Genomic DNA, 16,973 nt, shown 5'->3' on the forward strand with positions numbered 1-16,973 from the left:
AACCCCAAAAACAGTTAACTTAAAGAAACCAGCAGAACTAACTAACAAACTTTGTAAATAAATTACAGTAATCAATTTAGGGATTCAGAAGATTTCCTGAAAGGACTGTTCTGTTTCATTTTTAAACACGTGTTTAGTGCTCAGCACAAATAAGTGTTACATTTTTCTCAACATCGGTGGAAAAGAATTTAACATTAAATTCTAAGAGGAGATACCAGACAGTTATTGAAACCACACTGACAAACTATGGATAGTGGAAAAGCATTGCAAAACCACTTTTTGCTTTGGAAGAAGTTAGAATAGAAACATTCAGTTGGAAGACACCTACAAAGATCACGTCCATCTGCCTGATCGCTTCAGGGATGAAGAGGAGTTAGGGCATATTATTAAGGGCATTAACCAAATGCCTCTTAAACTGATGGTGTGGAATGAACCACCTCTCTAGGAAGCCCATTCCAGTGTTTGATCACCCTCACAGTAAATGAGTTTTTCCTGCTATCTGGTCTGTACCTTCCCTGGTGCAGCTTCGTGATGTTGAAGTACTTACCATTCTTATTGCCACTGACATTTTGCTGTCAGTGGCTGATGGATGGCTTGTCTTTTTTAATATTAAACTATTGTCTTTATGGAAGTTCAGGCTACTGCTTTATCAAATCACAAGTAAAATTACTAATGAGCACTGTGTTCCAAATGTGGTCAAATGCCTGCTAAGATTAAATAGTAATTTCATTTAGCAAGGGAAGACAGCATTGTCTCTTAACAATACAGAAAATCAAAATGCTTGCTCTGAGGGAATGATCTGGTGAGCAGGCTAATACGCTCGTAATGATATTCTTTGTCACTGTTGAAATGCAACAAAGGTTATATAAAAGCATGGTCTAAGTGATTCGGTCCCTGTGCCAAAGTTTTAGCCACGTATTAAGAAAGATCTCGATAGAGATTGCAGAGTAAATAAGGTATGAATTCACTTCTTTTCTAGATTGGAATTTCATTTACAAAGAGTCCAGTTGCCATAGAGATAAACCTAGAATTTGATCTAAACCCAAAAATACTACATAAGGAGATTTTCAGATACATTAATATTGCCACAGTGGGTTCTTTTGTTTTGTGTTTGATAACACTTTTCTGGATTTCAGGTTGGATTCAATACCTCATTGGTTATGTGTTGTTTTCAGTGCTCTTACGCAACTGTCCTGATTTTACCATAGGTCACGAGTGGTTTTACAGTGCAAAACTGAGTTATTTTCCACGTATGCTTTTTCATGTTTAACGGGTAACCTAAAACTTGTGCTAGGAGAAAGAATCCTAGCAAGCCTTCTGAAAACAAGAATAATTTTCTCTTTTTTTTTTTTGGTCTTCCCTTTAAATAACCACTGGAGGCCTTTGTTGCCATTTGCTGTTTTCTAAGAAAAATCTTAAGCAGTTGAGAAAAATGATCAAAAAGATTTTGTTTAAAATGTTGCAGATGAATGTTTAATTAGAAAAAGATATTCATGTGTTGTGCTGGATTTCTTGGCCTAATTTGACAGTTTGGGAATTGGTATTTTTTTCCAGATCAACTTATTTCTAAATGGTCAGTATGTTGAGACATTTGAGGAGGATCTCACGTTTACATCAGATGAGGCTGTTTCCTTTGATCCACCCAAGATTAACGCTGAATTGAAAGGTACGATCATCCTCTACTTGCAGTGTATCATTTCCCATCTTTGTCCAAGAAAATCACGTGCTAAATTTTGTCTAAGAAATTGGTCTTACCTCCTTACACTATGCATTATGAATTCCTTTGCAAAACTCTTAAGCCACTTTTCTTAGGAAGGATGGCGATTAGCATCAGACAGTATTGCACTGGAGTCTATACCAAGGCTATATCAAATTGCTTTAAAAAAAAACACCATAGCCTTAGGCACACTTGAACTCTGACTTGATATTGAAACATGGTTTGAAAGTATATTTCAAGATTATTGTATTAATCCTGGTACAAATTGGTTTTACTTAAATCAAAGTACTTGCACTCAGAATGGCAGGCAGAAGTACAGAATCCTTAATAATTTGGATAAATAAATTCAGCCGTATTACATTGGGCTTCATGAAATGAGTAAGAATGGGACTGACCTGGAACTAGTAAGTTTTGAAGAAAGAATATTAGAATAATGCTTCCTTATGACCATTTCTATTCCACTTTTCTAATCCGTATGTCTGAAGAAGGAAAGGAAGATACCTGGGTGAACCAGTGAGCTAAGATGAGCAGGTCTGAATGTCCACAGTGAAGTGTTCAGTCTGAGTTGTTCATGGATGCTAGGTATTAGATTAAGGATTATAGAACCTTTTAGGTATTTACAGTTTTTCTTATCCCTTCTAATGGCAGAACTGCATGCTGCATTTTGTAACATACAGCGTTCTTCATAGTTTCCTTTCGATCCAGACAGAATCTTTATTGTTATATTTCTGCTCCTAGAGAGATGTGATAATTAATTTAAAGCTGTGGACAGAGCCTTTCAAATCTAAATCAAGTAACTTCACGTAGAGATTATTTGTTCAAATTATTTCTAAATGTAATACTAGTCCTGAAAGAATAATTTAAATCTTCGACTGTGTGTATATACAAAAGAAAAAGTGCATCTTAACATTTTGTACCTTCATATCATCTGAATCTGGATCCAAAATCAATGAGTGGAATTTCTCAAAACTACTAGCAGAATCTGTAATTGTAAATTATGGAAGATATTGGGGGATTATCGTCATCACACTCAGTGAGTTAAGGAATAGAAGATGATGGTTGCTCTAATAAAGAGTCTAGCAGAGTTACTGATTTATTCATTTATTTACTTTTTAATTTCAATGTAACTGCAGCACTAAATATCGGAGGAAGAAAAAAAAAAGCAGTCAGGCTTCCTGTTGCTTTCAAATGCCTTCTTGTCATTCGAGAAGACTTTCTGAGGTGCCTGAGATCAGCTTTAAGTACTGAATTCTTCAGGCTTTATTCAGGCAGAACTCTACTTCTGAGGGTCAGCAGATCTTCTCTGTTTTTTTCCCCTGAGAAGGACCTCTAAACTTTTGCCCTTAGTTGTAAATAGAAATGTTTTCTCTATGTGACTAAATACTTACCTACTTCTGTGACTTAACATATGGACAACATAGATGAGAAATAGATGGATTAGACTGTAAAAGCAGTAAACTCTGCTAAAGCATTTTGTCAGCATTTAGTAAGGAAAGAAGTATTTTTTTCTTGGTTTCATGGTTATCTCAAGTGTGAGGGACTGCTGGTTGTCTTTGAACAGATAAGAGAAATATGCGAAAGTGGATTTCAAAAATTCTGCTAGATGTGGTTCTGGAAGGGTGGAATTTGAATTTACTGTTTGCCCTCGAAGAGGATTCTTCTGTAGATTTAAGATGTTTGTTAAATGAGAACAACTTCCTGATAAACAGATCATGAAGGATAAATCAATAAATCAATAAATGAGAGCAGCAGAGTGCTGTCTTGAAATGGTTTTGTTTAAATGAAGACTGTCAGAGACTGTCTGAAACGTTGTTGATGACTTCTACATCTTCTATAATTTGAACACTGCCACATTGCAACCTTTGAAAAATATTTTTTCGTTTGGAATTGCAGATCAAATAAAAATTAAAAAAAAAAAAAGAAAAAAAAAGAAAAGCAGTTTCTGTGCTGTACAAAGTATGGCAGATCTGGCCGAAGTGAGGAATGAGCTTTACCTGGACTCTTTCTGCATCAGAAGAGGATCTCACTTGCTTAATCACAAAAAATATTCCCCAGCTATATAAATATACCCTTTAATATTTTCTGGCAAGTTTTATGACACTCTTTTTGTGGAAGTGAATGTAGAAAAGACTGAGCATCAAGCTCAAAACACATCTACTCTGTTAACTCTTCTGTCGTGTATTTTCCACACTTCAAGTTCTGTTTATTACCAGTGAAGTATTATTATACTAGACTAACCCATAACTAATTTCTAGATTTTCCTTTAGGATGTGAGTAATGTCCTCTTTCTGTTGGTGCAGCTAGATCAGAAAATGTTTGCTGTGGTCAGCCCCAGATTGTTCCCTGCTAATGGTTTCCTCCATTGGAGGTTATCTGACATTTCATTTACAAGACCTTCTCTTCAATACAAGTTTGAGTTTTTAACACGTTAGACTGACAGTGTGCTCTAGGCTGAATTATTTTTCTAAAAGAAAGGGGAAAAAAAACAAACCTTTTTTTTTGTCAATTTTTTTGTCAGTTGTTTGTCAATTGTTTCCTGTGGCTGATGCCACCTGGTGTCACACCAGAAAGCAGGAAAAATGTCACTTCTATGCCATGAATGTTCCTTTTATTGGGTTCAAGGAGCAGAGAGAGGATATAACCTGCCCACTCATGTGCAGGAAGGTAGAAAATCACAGGAGAGGGTTATAGGAAAGGATGAAGGATGGGAATTCTAAATGCAAGACAGATAGGTGGATAAGTTTGAGATGCTGGCACTGAAGCCAGGGATGCTAGGAGAGCTGATACGTCCAGAGGGAAGTTGGGTTAGAAGGTTGAAATGACTGGATTCTCTCTGCCTAAAAAAAAAAAGGATATAAATTATACTTCAAGTTTAAGTGTTAGGCTTTTGTCACTGGATAACTGAGATGTGGTGGCAAGGTGAGCACTTCATCTCTCCTTCAGAGGAGCAGCTAGCTGGTGGCTGCCTGCTGCTTACTATTGAAGAATTGCAAGAGGTCTGTGATGTATGTCTAAACAATCCAACTTTGTTTATAAACTCTGTGGCTTCAACAAGATTGGACTTCTGGATTTGGGAAGGAGTGGGGCTGCTTTTTTTTTTTTGTTTAATTTATAAGTAGATAAAAATAATATTTCTTGTTCTATGAAGTGCAGTAGTAATAATGTTCATGAAGACTTGAAAATCCAGTATTCCAGACAAGCTAAAAAACTGACTAGCTTCTGATAGCAAATGCAATTATGACCATGAAATGCCTTTTCCAGATGACACTAAAATATTTGCAAAAAATAACCCTTATAGCAGCATGTAGGAAAGCAAGAGAGATGCAGAGTCTTCAAACAGAGTTTTAAATCTGCTTTCTACAGACAACAAATTATCAGTAAATAAATGTATTTTCTACCTACACTGGAAGCAGAGAAATCTATATGTTAACTGGAAAACAGCTGGTCAAGAAATACCACGTCTGCTAAGCCTCCTTCAGAGGTACTGCACTGCTATGATGGAGATGAATTTTCATAAGCAGAGGTGGCAGAACAGGGGACGTGTGGCACAGCATTCAGCTATGTAAAAGTAAAGCTGACTTGCCTTTATAAATACACATCAGGACAGAAACAGTCAATTTTGTGGTTTTGCCCCCACCCTCACAACTTCTTCTCTGGTATCTGTGGTAAGAAAATTTTGACGTTGTTTGTGAGAGTACTACAGCCAAACAGGAAGACTGTAAAGACAGTTAGTTCTTCAAAATGTACCATTGTGTGTAGCTGTCATTACAGTGCATTCATTTTTACGTTGCACAGATCTGCCAAGTGGTCACCATACCTACCGCCTAGAGGATCTTGCCTATACTAGAAGTGGAGACAAAGGCAACTCTGCAAACATAGGTATTTATCTTTCTTCTCAAGGTGGTTTAAGTCTCTCAACTAAGAGGCACCAAGTGCTCTCCTTAATTTTTGGGAAATCTCTTAACATAACTTGATTATTTCTTTTATTATTTCTCAAATGAAACAATCCATATGAAACAGTATTTAATTAATGCAGTGTCTGTAGGTCAATGTTCAGCAGCTGTTTGAAATCTGAGGTATTAAGAAAAACACTTGAATGTCTTTTAATATAAAGCTTTGTTTATGGTTGCAAAGAGTAAGCACCCCAAAATTAAGAAACATATTTTTAGGGTTTCTTCTGCACATCTGTTATTACTTCTTCATGTCTGTCTATTATATAATATAATTTCTTGGTTGTCTGAAGGTGTGTACTATTTCTGTATGTTAATTTTATGGCATATAGATGGCTAAAATATTGTTAGGAAATACCAAATTTGCTCTTGAAAGTAAGAGAATTTAATTATATTGTAAATCCAAGTGGTACGTTTCAGTGTGCAGGCTTTACGTTGATTATGCTGCTTCTTGCATTGATTAATAATTCCCTCTGTTCCTTACTTCTGCATGCAACAATTGGCTCTCTAACTTGTTCGAAGATGAGAGCGTGTGGTGTTCAAAGCTCAGTATGAATTAAAGGTGCGTTTGGGATTTGATTTGCTATTAGCTGTCGTGCTAAGACTGATGGATTTTGTTTACATTTAAGGAAAAGGTTTTCTTGTCCTTCTTTGTGAAGCTTTTCTTTGTGTTGAAGAGGTGTTGATTTTTTTTTTAATTATTATTATTATTATTTTAAATTATTTTATTTGTTCTATCTGTGGTTGACTATTAATACAGTACAGCATTGTCAGGTCATGAATTGTGTGTGCACTGCCAGTGGGCTTCCTCAGATATAAAGAAACTATTGCTTTGTTAAATGAACAACAAACTACTTATGAGGTGAAATTAATTTTAAGTCCTTACATAAAGAGATCTGTGACATGAACCTGCTTTCCTGATCCTGCTGTGGAACATTGGCTTCAGCATAAAGTTACCTGGAGTTTATCAATGCATACTTACAGCAATGAAAAACTGTCATTTCTTGCAGTTAGTGGGCATTAGAACCAAAACCAAACCCACTACTGATCTGATTATGCTTTGTTAATGGTCAGCTACAATTACTTTTCTAAGTCCTGCATATCGTTTAGGGGAAGATAACTTAATGTATTGTTTCTTTTGCTGTTTTTTTGTTTGTTTGTTTGTTTGTTTTGGTGGGGATTGGTATTTTGTTTATCTTTAGGTGTTTTCCAGTGGCAGGGTCCTCTTGCAGCTACAAGAATGAAATTGTTAATATCACGTACTTCGGTAGCCTTCTTCCATGTCATGCACCACACTGCCTCTCTACTGACAGAGGAAAGGCTGTCCTGCTCCTTTATTCAGGTGTTCATTAAAGAGTATCCATACGTACATTTTCAGTTGAGAGGATGACCTCAAATCAGTTTTGACAGGGTAATTACAAATAGGTTTCAATAGCTCATATTTCAACTATCACTAATTTTACCTAACAGGTGTCATAGCACGGCATCCTTTGTATTATCCATATCTAAAGAAAACTTTAACTGCTCAAGCCTTGGAGAACTACTTTGAACACCTTTTAGAGCGAGAAAAACCTGAAGAAGAGCTGGTTTCAAGGTGAGTAGTAAGGAACTTGTGCAGGACAGTTGTACGATAGATTTGTGATGGTGTCAGAAGGTATTTTAAACTAAATTGAGTATTGCAGACCTATCTGTATTCAACTTTTTTTTCTTTAATGTATCTTTCTTTGCATTTTTAAGTAAAAACTTGTTGCACTGCATTTTTTGTTTTGTTCTAATGAAGAATGTCTACAAAACAGGAATAACTTGTAGTCTGCTTTTGAGAAACATATTCCTAGTCTTGAAACTGCAGGAGCCTTAGTAACTGAAGCTTCCCAAGCATCCAAGTCACTACATGACGAGGAATTGGAAATCCCTGTCAGATGAGACATCCTGTACTTGCAGAGTGAGGAAGTAGTGCTCATTCTCCTAAGTGTGCCCAGTAAAGCAGATAAGAGGTTTTAAGCCTGCTGTGTCTCACTAAAAACAAGTGCTTTGATATTTCAACAAACTCTTTACCCTTCTAAAACCTGTTTTGATATAACGTTATTTATTCTACCACAATGGACATTTTGCCAAAATCTTTACATCTTTTTGTGGCTGCCAAGAAATAAGTGTCTTTTTGCTTGGTCAAAGAGCATGAGTTAGAAAGGTGCAGCTCAAAGCCCAGAGAACTTGGAGCTATTTTAACTCCTGGTCTTTGAGCATCATGATGAACTGATCTACGCAGAACCCACCGTTTCATAAGTGCTAACAAATCTACAGATCTAAGAAATTCTAATATCTAGAAAGTAAATACATTTCCTCTGAAACAGACCAGAGAAAGGGGGAAAAAAATAAAAAATGTCAGGCCTTCTAATGATACCTATAGAAATGGATTCATTGTGGTTCCTTAACGGTGTTTATGTTCATAAATAAAAGTTCCAATTTGCTGTGTCTGGGTAAAGCCAATTAAATTTGATTAATTAGATTATCTGTTCCTGGGTTTGGTTTCTTTTAATGATGTGATAGTGGAGCTATTTGAGACAACTGAAAAAACTGTGTGGGAAAAAGAATAGATCCATATGTGGAACTCTTTAGGATTATTATTATGCTTGTGTGCTTCAGATTGCTGTTAAATTACTCATTTATTTTTAGATTTTACTGTCATAAGAAAGGCTGTCTTATTTTCCTTCATTTTAAATGTGAGTTGTTAAGCAATAGACATTATTTTTGCTATTAAAAACATACCAACTGTGGTTCTGCTTCAATACATAACAGAGATTGCCAGCTGGTTGCTTTTAATTCTTTCTCCTTAAGGCTAATGAAATAAACAGAAAAGATGGGATTATTCTCAATAGAGAGTGTTGTAAACTCAGAAGCTTGAAGAATGTAGGCAACACAGCAGCAAAAGATTCCTTAGATGAGAGCTGGGGTTGCGCTGCATTGCGTTGCATTGTGTGCCCCCCAGCTCCCCTGGGTTGGCCCTGCCTCCCCACCAGGTGCTCAACCACTGGTTCAAAAAGTGACTTAGCATTTCTGCTGCAACATCTTTCAGTATTATTTCTGCAGTTACCTATTTCTAAAACAGAGAATTGCATTTCTATTAGAACTGTATCCGTGAGGGCATTTTTTTAAGGATTTCTTGCTGTGAAGAACTGAGGAACAAAACAATGAATTTTTGGCAGATAGCAAAACTTTGAAATTGCTTTTGCATATACATTTATTATGGGGAAAAAACATAGACTCATGTACCTCTCTACAGTGTGTTTTATTGCAAACATCTCTTTTAGCAGCTGCTTTCCCTTGACAGGAAGAATGCTGTCTTTTCCTTGATACCAACGCGATAAACAAATTTTATAACGTTATTATTTCCATACGTTTCTAACAGGAAATTTACAGGGAAACCTGGCTTCTTTGAACAGGTATGGACAGCACTTTAAGGAAGTAGTTAAGGAGGCACTCCGTTGTGCATAAGCATAGGAATTGAGCTACAGCAGTGAATTTTCCTTCTTTCATTGGTTTCCATCACAGCCTTAATATTCTTTGAAGAGTCGATTTGTTTTCTGCACTTTTAAAAGCAGCTCTTAAGCATGACCTAGTGCAGTTCAATCAAAAGTTTTTCTTACTTTAGATCTCAGTTTAACATAAATTGTTTAATTGTGCTGGTCAAATGCATGACCACATGTAATTCATATATTGTTGCTGCTTAAGACTGCTATGATGGTTCTGCTAAAGTGTTTTATTTTTGTGTAGGAGTGTATTTTTTGTGCAGAAAGATTTAGGATGTTCAGATGCTTCGGATAGGTCTGAACGTATTGAAAATGCTGCCTCTGAATATTGCTTCTGTAAATCTAGTTCTAGCTAGAACATCTTACTCTAAATAGTTATTGAAGATGCGTGAAGCTAACGTGCTTCTCTTTGATGTTCTACATTAAGATCCACAGCTCACATTGCGTGCTTCCAGAATTGTTGAGGAGGGTGAAATTTAATGTGTTCCACTCCTCGTTTGCTTGTTGCTGTCCAGGTTCTCTCCTGATTATTTGAATGGCTGATTTTCGTGGAACTTCTTTGAGGAGCTGAGGTCTTAGCTTCTAAACACATGTTCCATTATTCTGATTCTGATGCAGAGATCTACCAGTGGTGAAATTGTTTCTTACCTGGAAGTTTTGGGAGATTTCATTTAGGGTAAAGCTTGCAGTGTGGCATATTGATGGACATGGTATGTGGTCACTTGGAATTTAAAAAAAAAAATTGAAAATGTTGTGAGGTTCTCTAATCCTTGCTGATTACATTATTAGTCAGTTACATAGATGACATTTCTTAAATTACTTTATTCTACTCATTCCTGTCGAATGCTGAATAGTATCAACAGCAGCCCTCATTTTTACAATGCTGAAAGGGACTGGAGAAGATAAACCTCAACCACAGAAGAGTACTGCAAGAAACTCCAGCTTTTTTAGAGAACAGATTTGAAGAATTTGTTGCAAACAGATGAAGATCAGATAAATGACTAAAGAGAAACAGGCAGCGCTGGAGGAAATGTGATTTAAACTGTAGCAGTGAAACATCTGGAGACACAGCAAGAGCTGAATAAGGTCTTTTTCAGTTATTCCTTGTGTCTTGCTGATGTTGTGATGAAATTCTTTCCTAAGAGGGAAGGAAAAAAAAAAAAAAGGAAAGCCATCAAGGCCTTAGATAAAGGAAGTAATGGAGGAAAACAAAAAACCAAGGAGCACTGGAAGAGTACACAGAAGGAGACAAAGCACTGGAAAACTATGGAATGGCAAATGGAAATATGCTATAGACCTATTTATGGAATTTGAAATAGCTTTGCTAGGAAATCATGAAGCCATTTGCCAGACTTCCACAAAAGTTTCCAAATTGGAAATGCAGCAGCCAAAAGCAAGGGTGAAAAAAAGCATACAGTGGCAGTGGAACAGGAAAATGGGTCTGTCATACTAAAATAAAATTGTTTTATCTTAACAAAGCACGTGGCTCCAGCGAAGTGTTGAAATGTAGCTTTACTTGTTATTTATTAAAAGTTCTCCATAGTTGCAAGAGTTTGAGCTAGTGAGTCATGGTTATTTCTCAGTTATAGTGAGCATGACTTCCAAATCAGCTGGCAGACAGTGTCAGCAAAAGTGAGTTCTGGGGATTATGTGATTATTTTTTTCAGTATCAGAACTAGGAAATATTAAAAATACTTCCCTCTGTCTGTTGTGTTTTCTTAAATCACACTGGATTTGAAACAAATAGAGCTTTCTAAATGGCTGGAGTGATGGAAATGAGAAAAGTGGCGTATTAGCAATCTATGAATTTTGACATTGAATAGGAGGAGAATTATACTTTATGATCCTCCTTTAGAACTATTAAGGGCTGACAAGTGGGTGTAAGGGTAAGAAATAAGAAAGTAGGAAAGGTTAACCTTCAGTTTAACTCCTAGGCTTGATTGACCAGTAGAGGTTGCTGTCAGAAGCACGCCGGTTTCTGCACAGTCTTTTGCTTCTGTTCTGTAAATGACAAAAATGAGTTTTTGTCCAAAAAACTTGTGGAGAGGTGTAACAACAAGGATGTGTATTTTATTTTTCAGATATGAATTGCCAGGAATCCATGCATTAAATTTTGTTTTGAGGAATTCCCTTGGTGGTGGTGGTGTAGCATCCCTAAGGAGTGACCCACAGGCATGTATTGATTTAATGCATTTATCTTTTGTAACTGAATGTTCCACTGTTTTCCCAGTAATTTGTTGTTAGCTGTGGGACTGTTCACAGAGTAGGATGGTGCTAGGTATGAATTGGGTAGCAGAGCTGAACTCAAGTTTATTTTATCAGTAGGTAACAAATACAACAAACTACTCAATCTGTTTAGGAGTAAATGTTTTTTCATACTTGACTACATTAATTCACAAGTGAGGCAATTAAATGAAAGAGAGCAATATTAATTATGGAAAAGTACAATTCGAGTAAACCTATGATCCAGATCTTGATTGAAAACTCACTTGAAATCTCTAAGGATATATAGTGATACACATTAAACATACTGACCGTGCTCAATTTTTACACTGACGATAAAACTTATACTGGTTAAAGATATATATATATATATATCCATATTATACAGTTTTAATTTACAAAGACTGTATATTTAGATAGTAAGTGGTTGTTTTTTTTTTTTCCTTACAGGGCAAAGCACTTGGGCAGATGCTGCTGGATTTCCAGATTAAAAATGTTCCTGATTTAAAATCATTGATAGAGTAACAGATGCTTGATACATACGTTTTTTTAACACTTTTGAGTAATATAAAAATGTCATAAGGAAGAACTGGGTTTCTGAGTCACAGAATCACAGAATGGACAGGGTTGGAAGGGACCCTAAGGATCATGAATCTCCACCCCCCCTGCCACATGCAGGGCACCAACCTCCCCATTTAATACCAGCCCAGGCTGCCCAGGGCCCCATCCAGCCTGGCCCTGAACACCTCCAGGGATGGATGGGGCATCACAGCCTCTCTGGGCAGCTGTTCCAGCACCTCACCACTCTCTCTGTAAAGAACTTCCCCCTGACATCCAAACCTCAATCTTGCCTCCCTCAACTTCAAACCATTTCCCCTTGTCCTGCTGTTATCTACCCTTTCCAAGACTCAGACTTAAGTCACCGCAGAAAATCAGCGACAGTTCTCTCTCAGAGGCTTTGCTATATGGTACAAATTAATAACTGCTTTGAGTCATGCCAGACTAATAGCTCCGTCTGTGACTAATAACATTTGATGGAGAATTAATTTATTTCCTGTAAAATAGAATTAAACAAATTGCAACGTAACATTTAATTACGAGACAAGATACAGTCTTTATTCCAAGATGAAAATTACCTCCTGTTCCATTCATCTCTTTTCCTTCTCTAAACCTTTATTTGAAAATTAAATGGACCAGTATAGTTGAGCTCCTGTCAGCAGTCTTTGTCCTGTGTGTCGAGTGAAGCTAGACAACCTGCTGTGCATCACCATGAAGTTAGCACTGCCTGGCACTGGAGAACAGCTTTCCCTAATGGGCCGTGAAGAAGTTTAGTAATCGTTACTACTGTGTAGCGACCAGCAGTAAATGCAGCCCTTTGGTGGTGATCCATCAACTTTCCAGCTCTTTGTCCAATTAATGACAGATTTATCTATTACTTCCAGCATCTTTCTAATGAATGGCTTAGGTTGGAAGGGACCTTCAAGATCCTCGAGCTCCAGCCTCCCTGCCAAGTCCATCTATCAGTCGAAAAGGACTAACCAATGAAGCGCTCTCTTGTCTCTGTTCCGACTCCAGTTATCACCTCTGCATTTCCCTTTCTCCATCCACCCTTTTCCCCTGCTGCAATATATTACTAGTCTATCCAAATTAGGGTACTGAGAACTTTTTCACTTGATTAAGCGGAGACTCCCAAGATCTATGTCAGTTCCTGTGGCACTGTCAGGATAGAAATTCTGGCCCAAAAATTAGCTCTGTTTCTTCTGCAGAAGCCATACAAATATTACTCTGCACATTCCAACATTTCAGAAATGAATCTTCCCTTTTATTTGGGGAAGACCGTACTAATAGTATAAGAAAAAATGATGAAAATAAGTATTTGGTGAACTTCACTGAACTGCTTTCCTGAATCTCACACTGTGCTACCATTATTACTAATTTCCTAGCCCCTTGCTTGCTAATGAGGATTATACAACAAATTGTTCCCCTTTTCTCTGTGGCTTTAACTTGAAGGTATAAGCAAGAGCTTTATCCATCTCAACACATTAGCCAGCTGTAGATGCTACCTGTGTAATACGGTTCATGGAAGGTGTTCTGAGAAATGGATTGTCACTTCATTGCAGAAAAGCGTGCAACTTCATATGTTTCTGCTGATTTTCATGTTTACATTCATTGCTCATTTAGAAAACTGTTGTTAATCTGGAAGCCTTTTACCCCAGCAAAATACACAAACATATTGAGAGGAAATTAAAAATAAAAAGCTGATAGACCTCAGTGGCAAACCTGCGGAGATGAGAAAGGCAATGGTGAATATATGCAGTTTATTCAGTGTGCTGCTTAAGGGACTGTAAATGTGTATGCAGCTGTTTTGGAATTAAAGTATACATTTCTAAGTATAAATTTGTTAGAGTCATTTTAAGTTGCTGCTTCTTCTGGAAAACTGTGATACTTATTTCAGAGGTTCTTAAAACTCCTTGCTATGGGTTGTTTCACTTACCTGCGGTTTCATGCTTTGTCTCGTTGGTTCCCCTCTTCCATCAGAGTTTGTCTTCTCTGTGCTTTGCCTTTGTTTGATACAAAAATGGAACGAGCAAATCACAGAATCACAAAACGATGCACTTCTGTAGAGTTTGGCACTTAGAGCTCTCCAGAGGAGGCTGTAATTTGCTTAAAAGAACTCTTCAAAGGGACTGGATATGGGAATACAAAGGGGTTATTTTGTACCTCTGGAATTACCCCGTTTGGATGCATCCCTCACAAATGCATTTTCTGTGTGTTATGTTTCAGTGTAAAGCACATGGCATTGCCCATTGGGTGCTTTCCTTGCAGAAGATACTCTCAGAAATCTCTGTCCAAAGATTTTATCCTCCTTAACGTGTTCTGAATTCATGAACTTGTTTTTGTTCCAGCAATCACAGCTGACCTGAAAGCTTGTTAAAGCTGCATTTGGTTGTTAATCTGTGAGCGTGTGTGCCGTTAGCATTGGCTTAACTTCAGTTACCGAATACATTCTGCAAAGCAGGGCTGTTCCTTATGTAGGCAAGAACTTGCACTTCCAACTGCCTTTCTTTCCTGCCTCTTCCCGTATGCTAGCTGTGAGGGCAGGATGGAAACAGCACTGACTCAAACCCTAAAAGTAAGGACCCATCTAACGTGCTGGGTTTTCAGTGTAATGGAAGCTGGCTGACACCTCTTACCTGGGAATTTTTTGTGCCGTGGCTCATCTGCAATACAAAACAGAGGCTGCATTCTTTCACCTCCTTCAGCTTTATTACTGCATCTCTTGTAGCTCTCAAAAGCAGATCATGGGGTCTGCCATGAAATAATTCTTCCGTAGCAGGTAACAGTCCAAACAAGTACTTCATTTGCTGCATCATATTTAATATTTCAAAGTGATCTTGCCAGCTTTGAGGCAATTTAATCTATTAAAGTTCTAAAAGTTATTACACGAAAGTGATCCAGGAAGATGGGAAATAAGTTATTGGAGGCTTAATTTGAGGCACAAAGTAAGCCTTCAGTTTAGCCATCTCTGATGAAAAGATTTTCATTCTTTCTTTTCCTGTTTGAGCAGAGGGAAAAATAATTACATACCAAAATTTTGTTTTGCACGGTGGCAGTTTGAAAAAGATGGCTGACTGTGTATTGGTGGCCTGCAGATTTGCCGTTCCAAAGTGTGAAGGGTTGATTTCAGAGATGACTGTGGTGTTGTACTGAGTGTTTCGCTCACAGCAGTTTCAAGGTATTATCATCAGGACGGTTTTCACTTGCTGCCACCACGTATGTGAGTTGTGTGTGGATTGAAGCCGTTCCACACATCTGCCATCTGTGCGATGCCTTCTGTGCTTGTTCCTTTGGGGCTTCAGACTCTAAAATTGAGTGGTTTCAGGGGGAGGGAGAGACGAAGCTTGTTAGTGCTTTGGTATGAGGGGATGAGGAAGTGACCGCTGCATAATGGCACACCTGTCACCTTAATTCCTTTGAAACCCTTACCTGTAGCAAGGCTTTGAGTCTCTTGATGATTCTTCTTCAGTTTCATCCTGACTTGAAATGGGGATTTGGGGGATTAAAGCTCGTGGATATTAAGAAGGCAGACAAAGGATGTCTCCAAGTAAAAGATCTAGTTAGGAAATGTCTGTTTCTGCCAGGGAGTTCAGCTGAATTTCCTCTCTCTTGTGCTGGGTGGGAGAGAGATCTGAACTGTAGCTCTGAAGGATTACACTTCCTTCAACAGAGATCATGCAGGCACTCCTTTGGCCATTCTGGGAGGAGGGAGCCTTGAGACAGTGGGGCTGGATGGAGGGAGCCTCAAGGTGGAACATTTATGCTTTCAGGAGGGAGAGATGAATGATTCTGTGCCAGGACTTAAAGTGGAGTTTCTGAAAACCTCTGGCTGTGTCACAGTGCTACATCTCTGGACCAGCCCCTATGGCCATCACCAAGTGGCTGAGGCTCTTTATCGTGATATTAGTGTTTTTAACCTGGACCCTTTCTCCAGTCCCTTAAAAATGTGCCAGTTAAGAGTGCATAGAGCTCCTTGCCCCTGTTTTCATTTACTAGTAGGCATGAGCAAAAGCATCAACCCTTCTGGGTGTATTAAAACATCTGGATTTGAAAGATTTGAAAGAATTACGTGACTGGTAGCTAATCCACTGGTTCACACCAGCACCATGAGCTGCATCTACAAGGTATTTCCTCCTTTGTAACTGACTGGAGAGAGCTAAGCCTTTGTTGCGTAAAAGTTTGGCTGAGACTCTTCAAAGAAAATCCCAAATGCCTGATCGCATTGGCAAGCAGTGCTGGAGCTCTGGTCTGTGCTCGGAGGCTGAAGGAGGATCCTGTGGTTGTGTCTGCAGGTGGAACAAGCTGACAAACATGGGTCCCTCAGGAAGCTCTCTGCTGACGGCAGTTCTCATAACGTGTTGGCGTCACCGAGGAGTGGTGGAAAAACTGCTTTGTGTCAGCGATAAGCCTGATAGTTCTTGTATGCGGGAACCTCCCTGGAACAGTTCTTGTATGCGGGAACCTCCCTTGAACCTTGGCTCAGCACGTGTCATGGTGGGCCTTGCCCTTCGGACCAGAGCTGTTCTGCGGTGGAAAGCATAGGGAGCTCTTTCCTTTCTCCTGGAGCAACCAAAGGAGTCCCACAGCTTGAGGGTCGTCGGGGCTTCCCATGCACAGACTGCAGGCTCTCGGGTTGAAAGTAATTTTATAGGAGAAATAATTTGCTGTTTCACATCTGTTTGCCTGTGGCGAGGTGCCAAAGGGTTACACAGCTGCCCTTGTACTTGGCTATGTGGCAACCACCACCGTGCACACAACCTGCAGGAAGAGCCACTGGGAAGGTAATGACTTCAGACAGAACCCGGCGTTGAGGGCAGACGTTCCAACGACCTGCCTCCTATTCCCCATCGCCTCGCGTGCACAGAGGCGAAAGCGGCCGCACAAAGGCGGCGGGCAGGGAGCTGCGGCTCGACATGTGCCAGGTGCCACGAATGCCGGCCCCATCCATCATCCCGCAGCCCGGGGGACGGGAAGCGGCTCGGCCACCGAACCCTTAGA

General features: G+C 38.7%; 1 protein-coding gene across 3 annotated transcripts in view; it reads left to right on the forward strand.

Annotated features, from left to right (window-relative positions):
• LOC125692426 (uncharacterized) overlaps positions 1–13,833 on the forward strand; it is a 50,612-nt gene extending 36,779 nt beyond the window's left edge. Inside the window, exons 16-20 of one of the 3 annotated variants that reach the window (XM_048942925.1) lie at positions 1,555–1,666; positions 5,513–5,596; positions 7,138–7,261; positions 11,276–11,366; positions 11,868–13,833. In XM_048942925.1, coding sequence (XP_048798882.1) covers positions 1,555–1,666; positions 5,513–5,596; positions 7,138–7,261; positions 11,276–11,366; positions 11,868–11,942 — 486 coding nt within the window. In that variant the 3' untranslated portion in view covers positions 11,943–13,833. Of the gene's footprint in view, positions 1–1,554; positions 1,667–5,512; positions 5,597–6,189; positions 6,230–7,137; positions 7,262–11,275; positions 11,367–11,867 lie in introns of those variants that run through there. The other 2 variants (XM_048942926.1, XM_048942927.1) reach the window with 2 other exon arrangements.
• The last annotated feature ends 3,140 nt before the right edge of the window (positions 13,834–16,973 follow it).

The sequence above is a fragment of the Lagopus muta genome, chromosome 4 (genome assembly GCF_023343835.1).
Source record: "Lagopus muta isolate bLagMut1 chromosome 4, bLagMut1 primary, whole genome shotgun sequence".
Taxonomy (NCBI): Eukaryota; Metazoa; Chordata; class Aves; order Galliformes; family Phasianidae; genus Lagopus; species Lagopus muta.